At 33.3% G+C, this 20,807-nt stretch overlaps 1 protein-coding gene across 2 annotated transcripts in view; it reads right to left on the bottom strand.

The window, feature by feature from the left end:
• Positions 1 to 955: 955 nt before the first annotated feature.
• The window catches only part of stv (BAG domain-containing protein starvin), a 22,405-nt gene continuing 2,553 nt past the window's right edge, over positions 956 to 20,807 (bottom strand). Inside the window, exons 2-8 of one of the 2 annotated variants that reach the window (XM_011499382.1) lie at positions 5,757 to 5,990; positions 4,945 to 5,199; positions 4,282 to 4,563; positions 3,197 to 3,458; positions 2,625 to 2,974; positions 1,949 to 1,988; positions 1,607 to 1,688 (exon numbers count right to left, since the gene is read on the bottom strand). In XM_011499382.1, the coding sequence (XP_011497684.1) occupies positions 1,965 to 1,988; positions 2,625 to 2,974; positions 3,197 to 3,458; positions 4,282 to 4,563; positions 4,945 to 5,199; positions 5,757 to 5,990 (1,407 nt within the window). In that variant the 3' untranslated portion in view covers positions 1,607 to 1,688; positions 1,949 to 1,964. Of the gene's footprint in view, positions 1,689 to 1,948; positions 1,989 to 2,624; positions 2,975 to 3,196; positions 3,459 to 4,281; positions 4,564 to 4,944; positions 5,200 to 5,756; positions 5,991 to 20,807 lie in introns of both variants that reach the window. The other variant, XM_011499373.1, reaches the window with a different exon arrangement.

The following is a 20,807-nucleotide window of genomic DNA, read 5'->3' as shown; positions in this document are numbered from 1 at the left end:
ATTCTTGAATGAGAGGAGGTAGTGAGTGGCTTATTATTTCACACGAGCTCAAAGTGCAAGACGAAGCGACAAATTATCTACTATGTTCTTGCCTTGTCTTGCGAGGTTAATTATAATCGTCACATCTAGTAATACATATGAGCATAATCATCCTACAATTCCCTAATTTCCACGTCAAAGACAAGAATGTAATCGTATTCCTTGAATGAGAACATAGTAGATACTCTCTGTCTCTCTCTCTCTCTCTCTCTCATTTTCTCTTCTCTTTAATTTTCCTTAAATAAAATTTACAATTTCACTTAATAACGATGAAAAAAAAAATCGACAGAGAAAAAGTATATAACACAAAATGGATATTCAATGTTACTTGGTATTGAATAACGCTATTGAAGGGAATCCAAAAAGTCACATTTTTGCCGCGTTAAATACGATCAATGTTTTCTTCCACTTTGTGTCTATAATTTTATTTATAAAAAATAGAAAAACAAAAAAAAAAACAAACAAATGAAAAGAAGGAACGATCGATCTCGACCGAGTTTGCGAACTTTAGCTTATCTATAAAGCTTTTTTGGATTCGGATTCAAAAGTAGCCGCGCATTACAACAATAGTCGTATTAAAAAAAATTTTCACACCGAATGCCAATAAAGTAGCTAAGACTCATGCTCTCGCAGTCACTTACATTTGAGAGACCATCCGCCTACTATATCTATATTTAAATAATTCGCATTATCGACCAACCACCGTCGTTTCAGCAGACGCGTTATCATCCAACAGATTTTCTTCAAGCGGATTTCTTACAGTTTCCAAGTCTTTTCTTTTCCGATGCCACTCATTTTTATATAAGGGCGTAATGGCATTCGCAATGTCCCAACAAGGATATTTCACAAGGTCGACGAATGTCAGACTCCATCGACAAGCCAAGCCGAGCCGAGCCGAGCCAAGCCAAGCCAAGCCAAGCCAAGCCAAGCCAAGCCAAGCCAAACCAAACCTTCCTTGCTAATTCCCTCGGCCCTTTACTACTCCGCTGCTTGTCAGATCGAATCTCCCTCTCGCTTCTAAGCTCTGTTTCTTAATTCGTTTGGCCAGGCGCTGGCAGAGGTATGGCCGTATCTGAAACAGGCTCCGATTGTTGATTAAGTTTCTTGACTTTTTTGGACTTGTTGGGCTTGGCCGGCACCGGCGGTGGATCTTTCTTCGCTTTCTCAATCGGGATAGACGCAATTAGGGTGGTATCGGAGGTTGGCTCGATGACAGGCTCATCGATCGTCTCTAGCTTCGGCTTTGGCTCACTGGCCACGGCCTCTGTATTCGCCTTTTGACCTTCCTGCCCAAGGAACAGTTCCTTCTCGGGCGAGGATTGCCGAACTTCCATTTCGTTGTTATTGGTCAGAGGCAGTTGAGTATCGGTGCTGTTCTCCGTTGGTTCGACGTTCCGCTGGTTCTCCTCTGGCTTTTCGGATACCTTTTCTGGAGCGCTGGTTGTGGTATCTTGTGGGACGGATTCCGGCTGAGAGTCAGCGATGTTCTGTCCCGATTCTTCTTGACTCTGGACGATAGTTTGACTCCCTTGTGAGTTTTCGATGATGCTGCTCTCCTGTGTCTGCATATCTGCAACAGTTTTAGTCGGAGAGGGTGGACTTGGAGGGGGCAATGGAATAGCCTTCTGTTCCTCTGGTGGAGATGGTGCCTGGGAAGTAACGAACGTTTATAAGTTTTCGCTCGATAATATAGAAATGATATATATTTACGACTGACATATAGACTATGAGAGTTTTTTTTAAACGATATAATGCTTTATGAAACATTAATTACATTTTTGATAGGTATGACTTCTACGACAAAATGTAACGTTAACTAATGCGGTGCGCAACATTATAACGTAATATGAGGAATTGTACTATAACGATACGTGCAACATCATATTATAATTAAAATTTACAAACGTACTTTGTAATAGCAGTCACTAATAACCATTAGGCGGATGTGGCTTTAAATAAATAAATGAAAAAAATTACAAGCGTTTTAATATTATTATAATTATTATTATCATTATTGATATTCAATTTCAATCAATTATTTGAGCAAAGTTGTGAATATTTTTTAATTTAGTTTCATCGAAAATAATTGTTAAAAGTAACATTTTACATTATTTAATCGTATAAGAATATTCGCTTGTAAAGTTGTTAAATATACAATTTATCACTTTATCTATATTACTTTCGACTTATATGAATCATTCATTGAAATGTTATTTAATAAAATATAGAGATCAACGATTTAAATGAATTAAGTTTCTAATTCGACTTATTTCGATATATTCATATTTACTTTTAAATAATACTCTTTTTATTGTTAATAATAACTTACTAACAAATATGTAATCTAATATTTTTATAAAAATCTTAATTCATAAATACCTACATGTATATTTATAACTTACAAGCGCATGAAATATTAATCTAGAATTATCCAATTGAAACTTAAAATCGCTGTATTAAAATAAAAAATATGAAAAATTGCAATTACTTTGCGCCACATTCCAGTGGCTTTATAATTCTCCTCAAATAATTGAGTGACAGTGGCATTTAATATTCTTAGACTAATAAATCAAAGTGATACTCACCTCGGACGTCTCCATGGTTTCCATGGGTTTATTCTCACTTTCCATGGGCTCGATCACCGATTGCTTTTGCTCCTCGAGTAGCTGCTGCTGCTGCTGGTGCTGGTGCTGTCCGGGTAGTGGTGCCTTTGACTCGAGCAGACCAATCGAGTCCTGTATACTCTTGATGGCCTGCTTACGAGCTTGCCTCACGTTCTCCTTGCCCTCGGTCTCGATGTCGTCCAGCTTTATCAACTCGCGCGTCAACATCTCGTCCAGATACATGTACTGCTTGTCCTGCCGCGAGCCACCACCATACTGCCGCACCTGATCCGTGAGCGAGTCGACTTCCTTCTGTACCATGGCGACCCTCTCTGTAGATAGAGTATGGGAATTGGCATCGGTTACTTTTATTAGATTAATAGCTTAGAATTATCGAAGCATCGACTCAGATTTTTCAATGAAATTGAGTTAAAAAAGTGGAAGGCGAAGCTTTGCAACTTTAATTATGACCAATTCCATCATGCACTGTTGGTTGACATTAAGAGAATCGAGTACACTCGCACACATGTAGAATTATTTATTCTTATTCTTACCAAAAGGATCTCTCGGTTGAGTTTGTTTAAGTTTTGGCGATGCTTCTTGGTGTACCTCGCTTTGTTGTTGTGGTTGATGGTACCGCTGCTGCGGATGTTGTTGTTGATGGTGATGCTGGTGTTGTTGCTGTTGTTGTTGTTTGTGTTGAGGCTGCGTTTGCGGCTGAGGTTTTGGTCGTTGATTCGTTGGTTGTGGGGGTTCCGGTTGGTGACTCTGTTGAGTTCTCGAGCCCCATCGATTAGGCACCTTGAAGAAAGGATCCTGCAAGCAATGCGCGATGGTTAATTGCGGTTGATTGATCGCGTATCGATTTATCTTGATTTTATTACTGACTTAATAATTATATTATAATTAAATCCAAGATGTGTTTATCGCGTGATTTTTGAAATCCTACATGAAAGTCTGACTCGACAAGAGTGGAAATGACAATGGAATAAATAATATTTAATAATTTCTTACTTGATGAAACATGAATAAGTATATTCCGTCAAAGTAGAGACGATTAAAGAACTAAACCAATCAGTCTGAAATTTTGAGAGCACAAGTCGATGCTGAAAGCACGGCGCGTAATTTATGAAAAATTATTCACTACGTATTCGCATAATCATACATCAACCTACAAAACGATTCGATACAAAAAGCGATTTATCGAGCCAAAGTGTCGTGCATAATGTTTTGGCGGTCTCATTGTTCTCTGTATAAAGTATCTGCAATTGGATTTTATTACACGTGTATCGACCACTTCTACTCTTCAGCGTTGCCCATATTTATACAATCTTGTTTTCAATAGCTTGTTTATTTGTTTTTTTTACGTCTATAAATGATCTACGAAATAAATATTCATGCAGAATTCATAATTACTGGAAGATTTGCAACACGTGCCTTGAATTTTTAAAACAACCGAAAAACGCACTTAATTTAGTTTGATTAAGGGGGGGGGGTTAATATACGACATTTAAACTCCATAATTTAAAGATAATAAATAATACTACCAAACTATTAGCGGGAGGTGCCTCTTGCGCACATCACCAACAAAGTTCGCAGCTATTCTCCAAATCCAAATATCGCATCGAAAGCTTATTACCTGAAAGTGCGATGTCCATTCGGACGATGGATGCTGTTTTTCGTAGTGCTGCTGGTAGTGCGAAGGCCTGTGAAACTGGGGCGGCGACTGCTGCCTCTTGGGGTAGTCTGGTTCGTCAGTGCTCGTTTTGGCCAGGACGGGCTCGTCCCTGCCTTCGACAAAAATCGGTATATGTCTGACGTTGCCCTGCTGCTGGGATTGGGGCTGAGGCTTCTGCGTCGGTGCTGGCGACTTGTCGCGCTGATGCTGTTGATTATGATTTAGGGGTTGTTGCTGTGGGCCCTGTAAAGATTCCACGGTCGACTGATATTAATTCGTGGTCGGTTATCGAACGGATGAGCAATGGTAATGCGTTAGTCGGATTTATTCTCCGATTAGCTGATGGCTTTTATTTTTATTATATACGATTTTCCTCGCCTACTGCAAGGATATAATACTTGGGCAAAGAAATGGAGATTGATTGCGATAGTGGTAATCCGTGAAATTATAACACTTAAGTCTATTATGTCAATTTAAATTATCGATCAAATCAATATTAAGAAGTGTACTTTGTTAAAGAAAACAAAGGTAGCCTTGACACCCAAGGTTTTTCTAATACTAATCAAGCAGCCATACACTCTTTATCATACGCTAGGCGCATCAAAATATCTACGACCATAATACCTGTGGCGTTATGTCGACACGCGAAACAAATCTGTGCCCTGGATGCTGGCTGCCGATATTCTCCCCCTGGTTATTGCGGTTCTCGGGCGGCGCCGACATGGAGCGCACGTTCCGCTGCTGCTGGGGATTTTCCATACTATGCTGATGCTGGCCTATGTCCAGAGTATTGCGCAGACCGTATTGAGGGATCCGCTGGGATTTGCGCTCGGACTCGACCTCGCCGCTGCCCTGTGAGCTCGCTTGCGAACGAGTGTCCTGCAACATCGTCACACGCTTATTTGTCGATGGAGCTCGGATGCAACTTTTCGTTTTAGCTGCATTTGTATTACGCGTGTGACTTTGCAAATGCGAAACCGACCGCAGCAAAACGTCAATTTACAAACCTTACGAATCTCCGTCCAGATAGCGGTCCAGAGCATGGTCGGAAGTTAATTCGGTTACAGTAAAGTGAATCAACTTGGCAAAAGATAATAGTTAGAATGTGGCTAACGGGATTAAACGAGATTTACGAGCGTTTTTCAGGAGAAAGTAAGCTTCTTTCCGCCATTAGGTGAAGGGGGATTTATCGAGGTGGCGATAGGGTTATCTCGATGTAGGAGAATGTACTACTAGCCCCTCGATTATTGAAAAAAGGATAATTTTTTAGCACTGCGAGCGTGTTTGCCAAGCGAAAGTCGGACATCGATCCAAGACCAAACGAGTTGCTATTCTTATCAAAATGTCGATAGGTCGATAAGAAAAAGGGAACACTGAGACCCCAATGTCACCAATCAAGTTCGAGGTGCGCATTGAGTGCGCAATGAGACACTTACCTCCTCCGGGAGATTGTGAACCGTGCCTCCGGAGCTGCGTCGGTTGCGATTGGCTCGGTTTAGGAGACCACCACCTCCGCCTCCGTCGCCACCGCCGCCGCCGGGGAAGGGCACGTCAGCCCAGGGTGGACCCAGCAGCTGGTCAGCGAACTCCGGATGACGAGCGGCTAAATCGTCAAGGTGCGAGCGAATGTCGGCCCTACGTCCGAAGCCCTCGTCGTCGAACGGGAAGCCCTGCAATGCGATTACCAGCGATTAGAGTGGCTTGCATGTGTGCGTGCGTGCGTGCGTGCGTGCGTGCGGAGAGGGGTATATTAGAGTCTTTCTTCAGAGTCAAATTAGGATTTTGTGACATTATACGAGCACATTTTTTGCTGTTTTTTTTTTGTACAATATTTAACAAGATTTTAATAAATGGGAAATTATTGTTCAGATGATTGGATTGTTTCATTACGATAAATATAGATACTTCTTGCTAAATACGAGTATTTGAATAGACATTTACATTTAATTAAAAGCTGAATGCAGTAGATAAGGTAAATAATGTACACACGTGAAAAGTGAGAATAACAGATTCTTATACAATTTAGGTTTGATTTAATGGTAAGTGAATAATGATATATATTAGTCTATTACTCCTATGATTACAGTCCTAGTGAAATTATGTGTTCTGAATAGCATTAATATATTGTAAATTTACTCAAACAAAGACAAAGACTCCCTATCTTGAAATTAAAAAATCAATTTAATTTTATTGTAAATATGTCTAGTATTTACAAGTGAAAAAAAATTAAACAAATTTTTAATTGCTTTATTGGATTGTAGGCAGTTATCTATTTAATTCATTATTACTATTATTCCATGTGCAGATATTACAATTAGAATGCAACCAACGTGTATATATCAAGAGATTACTATTTTATATATTTTGCTATCGGGATGGATGATAATGTTCGTATATTAAATTAATATAATTATGTTAATAGCATTTACATAAGGTAATTATCATTATTCATTTTCAAAGTTTCAGATTCGGAATTACAGATTGCAGTTAATAAAAGTTACTCTAGTTTTAATGAGAAAATATTGATCAATCGAATGGAAAGTAAATCTCTCTCAATTAATTGAAATTATTTATTTTTAATTAATTATTTGGTAGTCTATTAAATAATAATGAATAAACACTGATTATATAATGATTTCTTAGAAAGAAATCTTCGGTCAAAAGTAGAAAGAGTGTGTCACAAAAGTTAATCAAAACTCAAATACAAAATTTATGAGATTTATACTTTATTTGTATCACATCGTGTCTTGATCATGTGAAATGTTTAATTCAAACTAATATTACAAAGCAACGATATAATTATAAAGATCTTATGCTACATTTTATTACTATAATGTCGAATGGAAAATTTTATGCCACACATTACTTCATAATAATGGAGTCATCATTCGGAATAACTTTGTAACTAAAAAAGCTTAAACGAATTACTCTCTGATATAAATCATAATATTTTGCATTAATTTTTTAAGGCAGCGAACTAACACATCGATTTATGGTGATTGCAAATTTTGTTTTAAATTACAAAAGATACTTGGTGATTTGGCTAATTATTTTCAAATTTCATAAGTCCGAAATCAACTTCAAAAACAAAGAAAAGCTTTTTTAAATATTTCCGAGGCCTCAAAGTCAATCGATCATTCAAATCGCCTTTCATTCCAATGGTAAAGTTTAAAGTGCAAATGGAAGAAAGTCCTGACTCATAAGGATTATGAATATTTTGCTTTCGATGGACCCCGAAGCCTCAGCACATTACAGACGGGATACTCGACGAACAAACATGAGAGAACAAAAATCATAAAACCGTCGCGTACACGCACACTGCGTCTTAGATAAACTACAGACCAGAGGAAAAAGGTAAGGCAGCGGCGGTGGCGGCAGCAGTGGCGACGGCGACGGCGGCGGCGACGGCGAATCGCAGAAATGCGTCAACCGGTTCTACCTCCGACTTGGAAGTTCGGAGGTTTTCAATCTCCATAAAGAGACACCGCCGACCGCAGTGTATCCTTCGACTATTTCTCCGTGAGTCACCGAAGCAGTCGTTGATCAAAGCGTGCGCACGCGCATTTCTAACCTTCCCTCTGACCGTGACTGATCAAGACAAATCGCATCCTTTCAATTAGTCCTCGCAATGCGCATTTTCCGGATAAGCATTCGTGAGGCGCAAGAGCTTTCTCCGACAACTCGACAGGCTTGTTTACGTTTCGCCTTATAGCGCAGACTCCGTAGATCGATTGGCTGTGAGCTTTTCTACGATTTTGGCTATTATTATGTTATTAAATTTTTGGTGCCGAGTAATGCAATAATCGTCGACTCTTTGACCTACTCTATTTCTCGCAGTTTTTTTCTAATTATCGTCTCATTTGGGCATGCACAAGTCCACAATTGCAATTTTAATATTTAAGCAATTCCTTAATCTTTGTTTAACTCTCCGCCTTTTGAAAATGTTATCGTCTTTCCTCAATGAGAGCTTGTAAGTCACGATTAGAAAAACATTTGTCATTTTGAGTTATTAATTTTTGTTCTTTAGCTTTGTCACGCAGGCATTGTTGATCATATGAGTATACTATTATTAGTATTTTTTCAAATATGCAAAAGTTTACTAATTATCTTTTCTGCCTAGTTGAAAAATTACTAAAAAAAATTAGCGAAGATTAATTAACAATGTAAGGAGTTAAAAATTGCAGTCTATTTTGCACGTGGCCCGCCTGTAAAATTTAGCGAGAAATCAGCATCTGCATTAATTTCAATGTTTAGCCATATCGGTTAATTTGTAGTTTACAAATTTTGATCACGTGTCTACTTGATTATAATTTACAGAGCATAAATTGTGTTTGGCTAAAGGTTCGCTTTTTTTTCTCTTATTCCGATTGGGTTGTATTCGGTACGCGTGCGTTTTTTTCGGTTTCCCCAACGTTAAATACAAGATTGTTTTTTATTGTATGCGAAAGGCGATCGAGGCGTCCGATCAAAATTTTAATCTGGTACAAATTTATTTTGATTTATCGGGTGATATTTTCTTTGTTAATTGAATATCGAAACTTCGAGCATACATAAATAAGGAATAAGTGCCTTAATGGAGTGTACGGTATTAATGAGACACATAATTAATTTTATTTCACATTGTTATTTTTGACTTTTTTTAAATGCCGTGAACAGATAAAAGGGTATGTGTGTAAATGAAAGTATTATATGGAAATCTAATTAACTACTTTTTAAATAGATACTTTTTATTATTTAACAGTAAGAATCATGATTTATTTTTCAGAATTATTAGTGTTACTAATAAGTGCTAATAATATTATGACCAAAATTAAACAATATGATTAAATCCCATTCAAGTAAAAGTAAATTCATTATTGAGTAAATTCTACAAATAATGCTCCTCATATTTAATAAAATGTGCAATTTTCTTGTTTAGTGTATGTGTTGAAACAAAGTCGCTTAAATTATAAAAAATTTCCGCTTTATAAACAAAGTACACTTCACACTTTGTATTACCTCATTGCACTAGATTATTCTGGAAATAGAAGTATTGTATGTACTATTAAAAATTTGTCAAATTACAAAAGTTTTGATATATATCTACGGATTTTTATAGCGAAATTTATAATTACAATATTTTATCATTTATTTATTATTCTTCACACATAAAACTCCTCAAAATTTCTATTATTATTCCGTGTTTAATAATGGCGTTAATTGTTAAATCATTATACAAGTATTGAAATAAATAAATAAATAAATAATAACAAGTATTATTGGGTTACTTAAATATTAATATATAATTATACCATTGATACATATACTATTCATGCATATATATATATATATATATATATGCAAATGCATAATGAATACATTAAAGATTAAACTACAAATTCATACATATTAATATATCCATAGTAATTTATTTTGATAAAACAATATTTTATTTTATGTTTATTAAAATATGACAAAAATAAAAATCAGCTGAAATTTTTGATCATTAATACACTTGATATATTTATATGTATCGATTTAAATATATCAAATATAAAGCATGTTTTATTAATTTTATTTGAAAATTCTTATAAAATTTTTATTGAAATTACTCATGCACTTCTGCCTTAAATTATCATTCCGTGTTGAAATTAAAAAAAATAGCAAATAACTTTGCGATATTATAATAAATATTATCCGTATAAAAATTTTATTGTAAAACAAGAAAATTAATTAATTCCTATGTAAGTAAATATTAATATTTTCATTTATTCCCCATACTTGTATTACCCCCGATTAAACTTGTATGAAATATTAGAGAACTTCATGTTATCTTCCTATTATGTTAGAACATTAGTAGCTTCACGAAAATATGATTGTTTTAACAGAAATTAATCTGTTTGCATTATTAAAGCTCTAGAAAAATTTAAATAAAATTTACCTTATTAATATCGAAGATGATGAAAAAATGTTCTATTAATTTTTTTAGAATTATTGATCAGTTATTTTTAGGATTACTGAATACAAATTCAACAGAGTCTTTGCTTTAATACCAATATACGTCATTTTTTGGACGATTATTCTTTAGTTAATTTCAATGTGTTCCTTAATTAGTTTGAAAAATGTGTAATAATGGGCGGATTAATACTTCCAGTATCGGTAATAATATAAAAAATATATAATCATACAAAACTATTATAAATAAGGCCAGTAGAAATGTATTATTAGAAAATTAAAATAAAAAAAATAAGACCATGTAAAATAAGTTATTGCATTAAATAGTTCTATTTTATTCATATCAAACTGTATGCAAAATTATTATCAAAGCTAATAAAATCACTTACTGAAGAAAATGATGAAAATAAGAATATGTATGCGTTAAATGCTTTTCATTCGCATTTTACAATTTGTTTATAACCTTGAAAACAATATTAATTGTTCATTTTTTAACAATTTCATCAAATTCAAATTGTTCAAATGAAATAATCATCATACAAAATATATTTAAATTACATTCGTGGAACGACAGTAAAAAAGCCGTATTTGTATAAATTTATGTAAATCAAATCCCTATTTAATATAATACATGTACCGATATATCATCGAAATATTTTCGTGTAATTCTAATTCATTGATTTTCACTCTTCCTATACTATTCAACTGTATTGTATACTTTAACTCGAAGTCTTATAGTTGCGACAAAAACGATATCTACGAGTACTGACGTATCGAATGGCGCCATACCACATTAACTAGAAATAAAATTGGAGGATTTCGCTGAAAATTCAATTGAAAACAACATTTCTTTCTCCGGCAGCCCACTTATGTGGTGTCGAACTCGTCACTCTTTCTCTCTCTCTCTCTCTCTCTTTCTCTCTCTCTCCACCCTCCCGCTTCCCCGCCGCGAAATCCATACTACATTAAACGACATGTACGTCACGAACAGAGCACCAAACCGTTGTTTATCCAAATTTTGCATGCTCAAAACAACCTAAAGGATGACAAGTGTCAAGTCGCAAGTTATCCTTCCTAGAGAGGGCTACGACACATCCTTGCGACTATGTCTCTTGTTTACACGTAATTGGATGAACTCCGGTATTCAGCATCAAAAGATGCTAAACAGTAAAATGCGAATTCAATTGCTCGAAGATACTTAATTATAAGGACGTCATCTTCGGACGAAAGTAAGTTAGAACAATTAGCAACGAGATGTCGCGCGCTACATAAATACGAGATCGACGCGCTGTAAAATTAATTAGCCAACTCGGCGATCGAAGCGGTCTATATTTAGCGGCTCGATGGCGCAGCAAGAACGAAGCAAAACGATGAGAAAAAATGTCACGCCCAAATGCCAAATTTAAATTCGCGTCCTTCGCCCAGCAAGAAAAATAATTGGGAGAGAAGAAAGGCCGGAGACGCTGCACTTGCGAGAGCGACATTCCACCCGAGCATTGCCTTTTATGTGTATTTCCAGATATCAGCGAGGGACGAAGGAAAAGGGGAAGGGGATATTTATCTCGCTCGCATTCCCCCACCACAGCCCACTCCTCCCCGCCCCACGCGCCGACATTCAACGTCGCTCATACTCCTCACTCTCTCTCTCTCTCTCTCTCTGTCGTCTGTCGACGTTGTATGTCTCCGGCTACGTCATCGAGATGCGTGGGCGCGTTGCTGCTGGCACCGACGTTATTAGGAGGTTCCGGAGACTTCGATTTCTTGCGCTTGGGGGAGGTTCTGGTTTAGTGATGTGACGATGCGAGCTACGGGATGATTTACGAAATCATATGTGAATGAGTTTTAAGATTGCTGAGCGAATGGAGGGGATTTTAATGAGTTACTTGCATAATAAACGTTGTCTAGAAGAGATTAAAGGGGAACTAGCGAAGTATTTGTCATTGTTCGACGGTTACTCTATTTTACTATTAACGTTATTCAGGCTATTTATAGATAAGCAATTGAATGACAAACATTTGTCCAATACAAGTGCGAAGTATTTTTAATAGCTGTTAGGAAGTCTCTTTGTTCGTGAAATTTTCTATAGGTGTGTTTAGAGATTTTATATCCATGACGACATGTACTTTGTTAGCAACGAATCAAACAGTTTGCCAGTATTTTTTCTGTTTCCTTTTTAAATTATAAATACGTATTGGCTAGACTATATCATTTGTACATTATACGAAGCGAATATAATTTTTTTTACATTTATTTTATAATATTATAAAACGAGATAATGTGCTTATAGTTTACGACCAGCTGTTCTTGTAAAACAGAACATAAAAATATATGATTTTAAAAAGGATAAAACTGCAATGTGTGTGTGTGTGTGTGTGTGTGTGTGTGTGTGTAAAAATTAATTAGTAAATTGTGTAGCTTAAAAATAAAATAATTTATTATTAAATTGAAAATTTTTTGAAAATTCTTTTTACGTTCTGAAATACCATTATTTTCATTGATTATATAAATTCGACAATCATTTTCAGTACAAATTACATTTACAGAATATTAATAAAGTAATAATACCTACAAATACAATGATGGTATATTTTGATGAAAATCAAAATCTTAACTTATCAATTAAATTGTTTTTGTCAACAGCAAATTAATTTTTCGCAATTTGAAATCATTTAATTGAAATTACTCGACTTAACAATTAATATTGTGTCGGTTAATATTGTTTATACTGATAATAATTAAGACTCTTTATGACGTTCGATTTTCAATATAGATGTCGAATGTATTAGTCATTATTCAAAATACAATTATCAATGCTTTAATGGCACAGAGTGCAATACTTTGAAAACCGAATGTTTTCAAATTCTTACATCTATCCGAATGAAATCAGGTTAATGAGCTATAATAGGATTGATTTACAGTTAATAATGGATTCTCATTGCCGCTGATGAATACTTTTTTTTGCAATTCAAAATGTTACGGTACTGAAATACAATCGAATAAATTAATTTAGGCTCTGATCATAAAGCGTTACACGTCTTTGTTAATTATCGTCAAGTTACGTAAAATGATGACGTCCAATTCCATTGGTTTTTATATATAAAAAAATTTATAGACTGAAATAATATGGTTTGAAAAATATCGTTTATCGGGTAAAGAATATTGGCCTTCTATTTTTACAAACCATAAACAAAGTATAATAAATATTTTCTCATATAGCTAGTTTCTTTATTAATAAATACGGAATCTCCTTTCTAATATTTGAAAACATAAATTATAATTATTACAAGCCTACCATGACTTGCATTACCACATTTAGAATATCCAGTAAGTGTATATATTCCAAAATTGTTATATTTTATTACATCTTTGCCTGACTCTATCCACCGTATTTTTGTCCTTTAACGTTGATTTTATTTTTTTAATTAAAGCATTACCAAATGGCAATTTGCATCCAGGTGATAGGATCCTTGAAATTTTAAAACATAAGAGGGCTTAATAAAAATAATAAGACAGAATCGAGATGAGGCATAGGGAAGAAATCGTAAAGAGCATTAATTCCCTACTGTTTATTAAAGGGTTAAATTGACTCGGCATAATAACTTTTATACGATTCGAGGAAATAAAAAGAAAAGTGGGTGAATGTCGTGGATAGGCGCTCAGCCCATAAGTATGTCACGGCTCAATCTCAAATGTTACGATAATTTTTGCCCTTTTAAACGAGCATAAATCGTTAAATGAATTTCTACGGGTTACTAGTTCTTGCATATCTTATAAAAACAAGATGCAACGTAAAGTCGAGTTCCGATAGTTTAATGACGATGAATCGAGTATTTGCATCGTAATATATTTGATTTGACAAGGCATTCGAAGCTATGCAATTTAACTTTATTGCATTTTGCTTTAAATGCATTGTCGAGATCGGAGAATGAATTTTTCAAATATTAAGGTTAAATTACGTGCATTCTTGAATTAAATTGAAGCCGACGGTTAAAACTTCAAAGCATCGTAATGTAATGGCACTATTAGATCGAGAATAATTTTAAAAGTTTATGGTGAAAAGTCACGTAAGGGGACGACAAATACGATATAAAGAAAATCTAAAGATAATTTTTATTTAAAGGGTCTTCCAAATAATACTATAATTTACGTTTATATGCGTCTTGCCTCTCAAGGCGCTTCGAATTATTCATTTCGGAAAAAATGATTGCCGAAGCATATCTTACAAAAGATCTGAAAAAGGTTTTACCGTACTAGATTTTTGGAAAATACTTTGTCAGAAAATAATTTGTAAATAGCTCCAAGATTATTACGAGTTTTTGTATTTTGACAATATCAATATCATGGAAATGAAATTGTATGTGATTGATATCAAATGTTACGCATAATGCTCGTGTAAATACTTAAAATATTTAAAATGCTTATTTAACGAATAAATCAGTAAGATAAAATATTGCTTATTACGTCTTTATAATTTAACTTATGGACTTAATAGCCTAATTACCGGGTTATAAATTGCAGAGGCACTTCGCTGTGCTCTTCGTACCGAATGTTTGCGTACCGAAAAATTGCGCTTCACAGAACTGCGCGAATTTCAGCTGACAATATTTTTTATTCATCTCTCTGGATTCGTAATCTCTGGAGGGAAAAGGCACAAAAAACCCGTGACGAAATCGAGAGTGACCCATATTAAAGACACGTTGCATCGCCTTAACATCGTCTAGTAATACGCAATGTAAACAAAGTTAAACATTGACACAATCGCGAGACTAAGAACAGCCGAGAGTGACATAGGCAGAATATACAATCATGCTGCTGCCCTTTTACAAGTAATCAACGATGACGCATCCTTACCGGTCGAGAACGAGAAGCGAGAGAAAAACGAAAAACGAAACGCATCGCACGGACTTTAGCGCCAATGCGATAAGTAGCGCTGTTTTACTGGGTCAAGGTCATCGTCTGTTGTAGCAAGTGAAAACGCGAAGAAGCAAGTCGAGTAAGGAAACGAGAAAAATGGGAACCCGAGAAGTCATGTCGAGAAAAATCCATTTGATCTATTAAAAAGTCGAGTGGATAGCGGAAGGGTGTTCTGGCTGAGCTTGTTTGGAGTTTGATTATGAAATCCGATCGTAAGAATTTACGTAAATTCACGGCATTTGTGCATCGAACGAGTCGATGGATGTAAATAAGACTTCGTCTTAGAAAATAATTAAAATCTCAGTTGCACATTTGGCATCGTTCTCGTATATAATCTAATTACAAATGCAACGATCGAACTAGCTATGACATCATAAGTCTGCAACAAAACTAATTATTAAATAGACCCAGTGATGTTACGCTTTCTTATTAAACAATAAGCTCCAGAGATATACGAAAAATTTGCGCGTTCATCAAATAGATCAGCACCTCGAATTCCAACAAATGCCAGTTCACATAAAGACGTTATGAATCAACCTACGTTTCCTCACCTTTACAAAAAGGAGGGGGGGGGGCGTGATTGAGGTTACACCGATTTAACAAGCGCATACACAGAAACGCATATTTTGCCTCTAAGTTATCAATGGGAACAAAGGATGAAATCCAATTAAGTCTAGACGAACATCCATAGCACGGAATAAATGGTTTCTCGAAAGAAAGAAAGCTACGTTTCCTACGGCTAGACGCTTAGTATATACAACACATGTATAAATTTGTTCAATAACTATAGCTTTGCGTTATTTATAGCAGTGACTCTCATGCCAGCACGAATGTATCGTGTTAAGATCTGTCGCAGTATCGACAAATATTCGACCTCTTTTGTGTCCGACTTGATACGAGGTGGCGTTACGTAATTCAGTAACTCGAATCCTAATCATTATTACCAATTTTTGTTGTATTCCTTATTATTTATAAACATACGCTGCTAGGATTTTTACCTCGGGAGCTTTGTTTGCTTCGCTTTTCATTCGTATTTAACGCCTCGTACGACGTAAACAAATGTCGCACGTGCTAATTTTGTTGCAACCATAAGAGATTCTTTCTTCAGTTATTTTTCTACTTGTTGAACTCGCTTGGTTTGTTCAACCGTGTTTTGCTTTGTCAGATAAAAATTTTTCGCATACGCGTTAGTCTTGGAAGCATAGTAGCATGATAAATGATTAAAAAGTTAAATTTTTTTTGTTTTTCTTCCGTCACCATGTTGTTTATTACTAAATTAAAATTATTTTTTAAAATATTGTTAATTAAAATAATAGCATGTCAAAAAAAATTTTATTTTTCTAGACAATAATTATATTACGATGCTTTCATTGTTGAATACTTTTCACATTTACAGCCCGTCATATAAAATACGTAAACGAATTTATATTTTATTGACAGAGTACACATACAAATTGTTTTATAATGAATCACGTATTTACCATAATAATTTTCAAAAAGTAGGAATGTAAGATAAGAATTGCAAATATTATGTACGTAGTGCTCAAGATATTAATTCAAGTTACTCATAAAAAGTGACTGATTATTTCTCTAATGAAATTCCTTTCTAATTTAGAGAACAACGCTAAATTTCTTAATAGAGAACACAGCTAAATAAGAGTTCGGTAACATGTGTAATTTAATACGATTCTGAATAGAATTCCGAAAAAATTAATATGAGCAATTTTAACATACAATTCATTACGCTGATTCCTTTGTATATATTATAGGTATTCAAGTTCATAATTCAACCACAAAAAATTTATATTCCGTTGAATAACTTAATAAAATAACGATTGAAGAAAGAATTTTTAAATAATGTCAAAAAACGCTTATTACGAGCAAAATTATACATCAAAAACATCTTTCGCATTACAATATAAATAAAGCATCGATTCTTCTTTAAAGTTAAATTAAAAAATTGGAATAAAATCTATGCAAATACGACTGAAAAAAGCCTTATGAAAAAATGTGCTTTATACTTAGAACCTAAAAAATTAAAAACTCTTTTTGTGTTTCAAGTTCACAATTACAAATCATTTGCAAAAATTCGAAAATACTAACTCAATTAAGTCACGATTTCCTATCTCCAATTTAATATTTTTCTAAAATATCATTGTACTGGTATCTTTAGCCTGAACTTAAAGATTCCTGTCGAATTTTATAAAAACTAATTTTTTATTCTCATTACTGCTACACTAGAAGATAGGAGGAACAACGGGAATTCAATAATAGTAGAGCGACTACTTAAATCATACAACTAAAATACTTTTCTTTGGCTTTTCTTTCCGCTTGGAGCATCATAGAAGAGCCAACAATGTATCAAAAGTTGGCTCGTTGTTCTTTGACTTTCGTCGAAAAAAAAGTCATATCATTTCTAGATAAAAATGAAACAATTTTCAGAGTGTCGTAGGATTTAAAATTTAATCTTTACAAGAAAAATCATAAATTTTGTTGATAATTAATATTTAAAACTGTAGATTAATCGGACTTTTGGAGTGTAAATTCTTTTATTTAAGCTAAAATGTGAAATCTGAAAAATTACAATTAACGAATCAAATAATTGCTCGCGTTAACTAGTGTCAACTTTCTTGAAATTTCTTAAATTTTATTGACATTTAGTATACACAACGTTAACGTTCCTTCTAAGAATACTTTTCAATTCATTTTATTATTTTTGAAGTCAAGACTTAAAATTTTAGTTTGCCAACATTTTGCCTAGAATACGTATTATGTGAAACATTTGTGCTTTTGTGCTAATGTAATGCAAACTTTTTACATCTTTATGTATTTATTTATTTATTCTTTAATGAAATGTTTGAATAATTAAGTATCGACGATAGAAAGTAGTACAATTAAATCAATATCAATTAAATCGAATTTTCAATATCGCAATATTACAACCAAAAAAATAATTATTACTGTGATATCAAAATATAAAATCTAAATATATTTTTGAAAGCTACAATATTATATATATACATTAAATCAAATTAAATATAAATATATTTTAGAATTATAATTGTTCATCTTTATATACGAATTATGAATGAAACCAATATTTATTTGTTATTTGCGTATAAATATTTCTGAAATAATTTGGTATATTTTCAAATTGGATTTTGTAAAACTGCTAATCGAATTCTTAAATAAATTGTATTCTATATTATATAACCCTAGTGGCTATGTAATGAACTATACTATAAACTACTATGTAGAGAAAAATAAAACTCGTAGTGATTGTCAATTATTCTATGTTCTATTATTATATGATTGTCTATAAGTATTAAGCTAATGTTTATCATACGATATAATTTAAATATAATGTCTATTCCAAATACACAAGAAAAGTGATCGAGCGTGTTTATTTGCATTAATAAACGATAATTCAGGAAATGATACTTATGAAAGAAGCAGCCTCATACGATATGAGTTCGAATGTTAAAGTATTCAAGAAGTAATGTTTAATTCTCAAGGACATATAGCGCGTTCGCTGGGTTCTTTTAGCAAAAGTGGTTCATTATAATTAAAGTCATATATTGCCGACAATCGGCAAGGTAAGAACGAACTATTTTCTAGTTCTACGTTGACGGCTTCGATAATCCACATGACACCAAAATAGAATTTGAAAGTGTCGCTCTCATTTGCACTCTGTGAATTTCTCTCTGGCTAACAAAATCAGTATTACACCCACCACGGGATAAAACAACAAATTCCCAGAATTCACAAGATGTCAATAAGAACAACGTCACTGACATCAACAACAGCCGATGCACGCTTATAAGCATATTGGTTTAAAATTATCTTCATTTTGTTTACATCCCCCCGCTCGCCTACCATCCCACTCACGGCCCCGCTCCACCGTATGAGAAGCTCAAAAAGTTTTTGACGCTTCTCTGTGGATGCTTTATTTACCGGTTCATTTTTATGCGAGAACACAAAGAAAATGAAAAATTTAATGAGTCACATAATGGACAATAAAGTTGCAAGAAACAAGGGCTAAAAGTAGCGACATCAGTAGTGAGTTTAGATACATCGTTTAAGTTATTTCAAAACTCAGGCGTAATTTCAAATATTCGGGACCATAAAGATCGCTCGTCTAGGTAGTGTTATTTTACTGTAGAAAGCGGTGGAACGAAGAATTGGATTTAAATAATTTCATTCATTCATTCCAATAATTACTAGACAATTAATTGTAGTGTCATTAATTTCTTCTTTTTGTTTTATTTTTTATTTTTTGTTTAATATTTGTTTCTCCAAGAAAGTACGATATTTTTTTAAGAAAGTTGGTGAGAAATGTAGTTGTCGAACAATCGAGGAAATATACAATCGCTTAATCTATATATTAAATAAAATGAATATTGCTTCTGAAACTTTTTATTTGGATACTGACTTTTATTTTATCGTAATAAGCATTTTTTATTAATTATAATTCATATAATTATATATAATAATGTTCAGAATAAATTTTGTCCACTGTTAAATATGAAATGAAGATGTCAACATTGAGGATGATTTGAAGAATGATTAGAGCTTTAATTTAAATCGAATATCGAACGCAATTGACAAAACATTTTAATGAAGACGATAAAGTATAATGTTAATGATAATAAAGATACTGTTACACACATAAACATTGAAGAAAATGTTGCTACGTATTGGTTCATCTTAATAAGTTTAACCGATGGAGTACTAAAAACGACTTGTTTATATATTTGAAGGAAAGCCTGAATAAAATCTAGTTACGTGTATTAGAATTGAATTTACCTGAATGTGAGTTTTACCTGATCTTGAAAGGAGACGTAAAATGAGATAATTATAAGTACATTTATTTTAAGAAAATAAAACATTTTATATATATATATATATATATATATATATATATATATACTAGAGTTAATTGCTAGATTGTGTAAGAATTATTTTATTTTAAATATAAATTATAAACTTTTTTAAACACTTTTTGATTGTATTCTCTCAATTTTCATTGCAAAAATATTTTTTTTAAAATTAAACGCATTTATACATCATTTAGTAGCAAAGCATTTGTTAAAAATTCTGAGAATATGAATGTATTAAATGAACAAAAATAACTTTGATGACATACTTTGTTATTATTATTATTATTATTATTATTATTATTGCTATTAATAATAAATTGTAAAAGATTTTTTATGTACTATGATTTTCATGTTTGTTGTTTGTATAGAGATTGCGAGAAAAGGTGGAAGAAAAATTAATAAAAGAAATTTTAATCGAGTTATTTACTTTTTTAGAGTTACTATTAATTAAGTAATAGTTTTAATGCTTAATATGAAAATTTCAATCTAGTAGTAGTTCGGCATATAAATCTATTTCGATCAGAAATCATAAAAAGCGCGTATATTTATTGATTTATAAAAAAGGATAAATTATAATTTATTTCGTTGTTAATAGATAACCAACAAATACGTTATTACAATATAGATATTTCAACATTTTTATCGGATATTGAGACTTTCTACATAACGATCGTTATACTTGTACCTATAGGTTTTTCTATTAAAATTCACTACTGTATAAATACAAAAATTCAATAGTGGAAAAGAAAAGAAGGAGAT

This window comes from Ceratosolen solmsi, unplaced genomic scaffold, assembly GCF_000503995.2.
Source record: "Ceratosolen solmsi marchali unplaced genomic scaffold, CerSol_1.0 scaffold10, whole genome shotgun sequence".
Taxonomy (NCBI): domain Eukaryota; kingdom Metazoa; phylum Arthropoda; class Insecta; order Hymenoptera; family Agaonidae; genus Ceratosolen; species Ceratosolen solmsi.
This window is presented reverse-complemented; position numbering and strand designations above follow the sequence as displayed.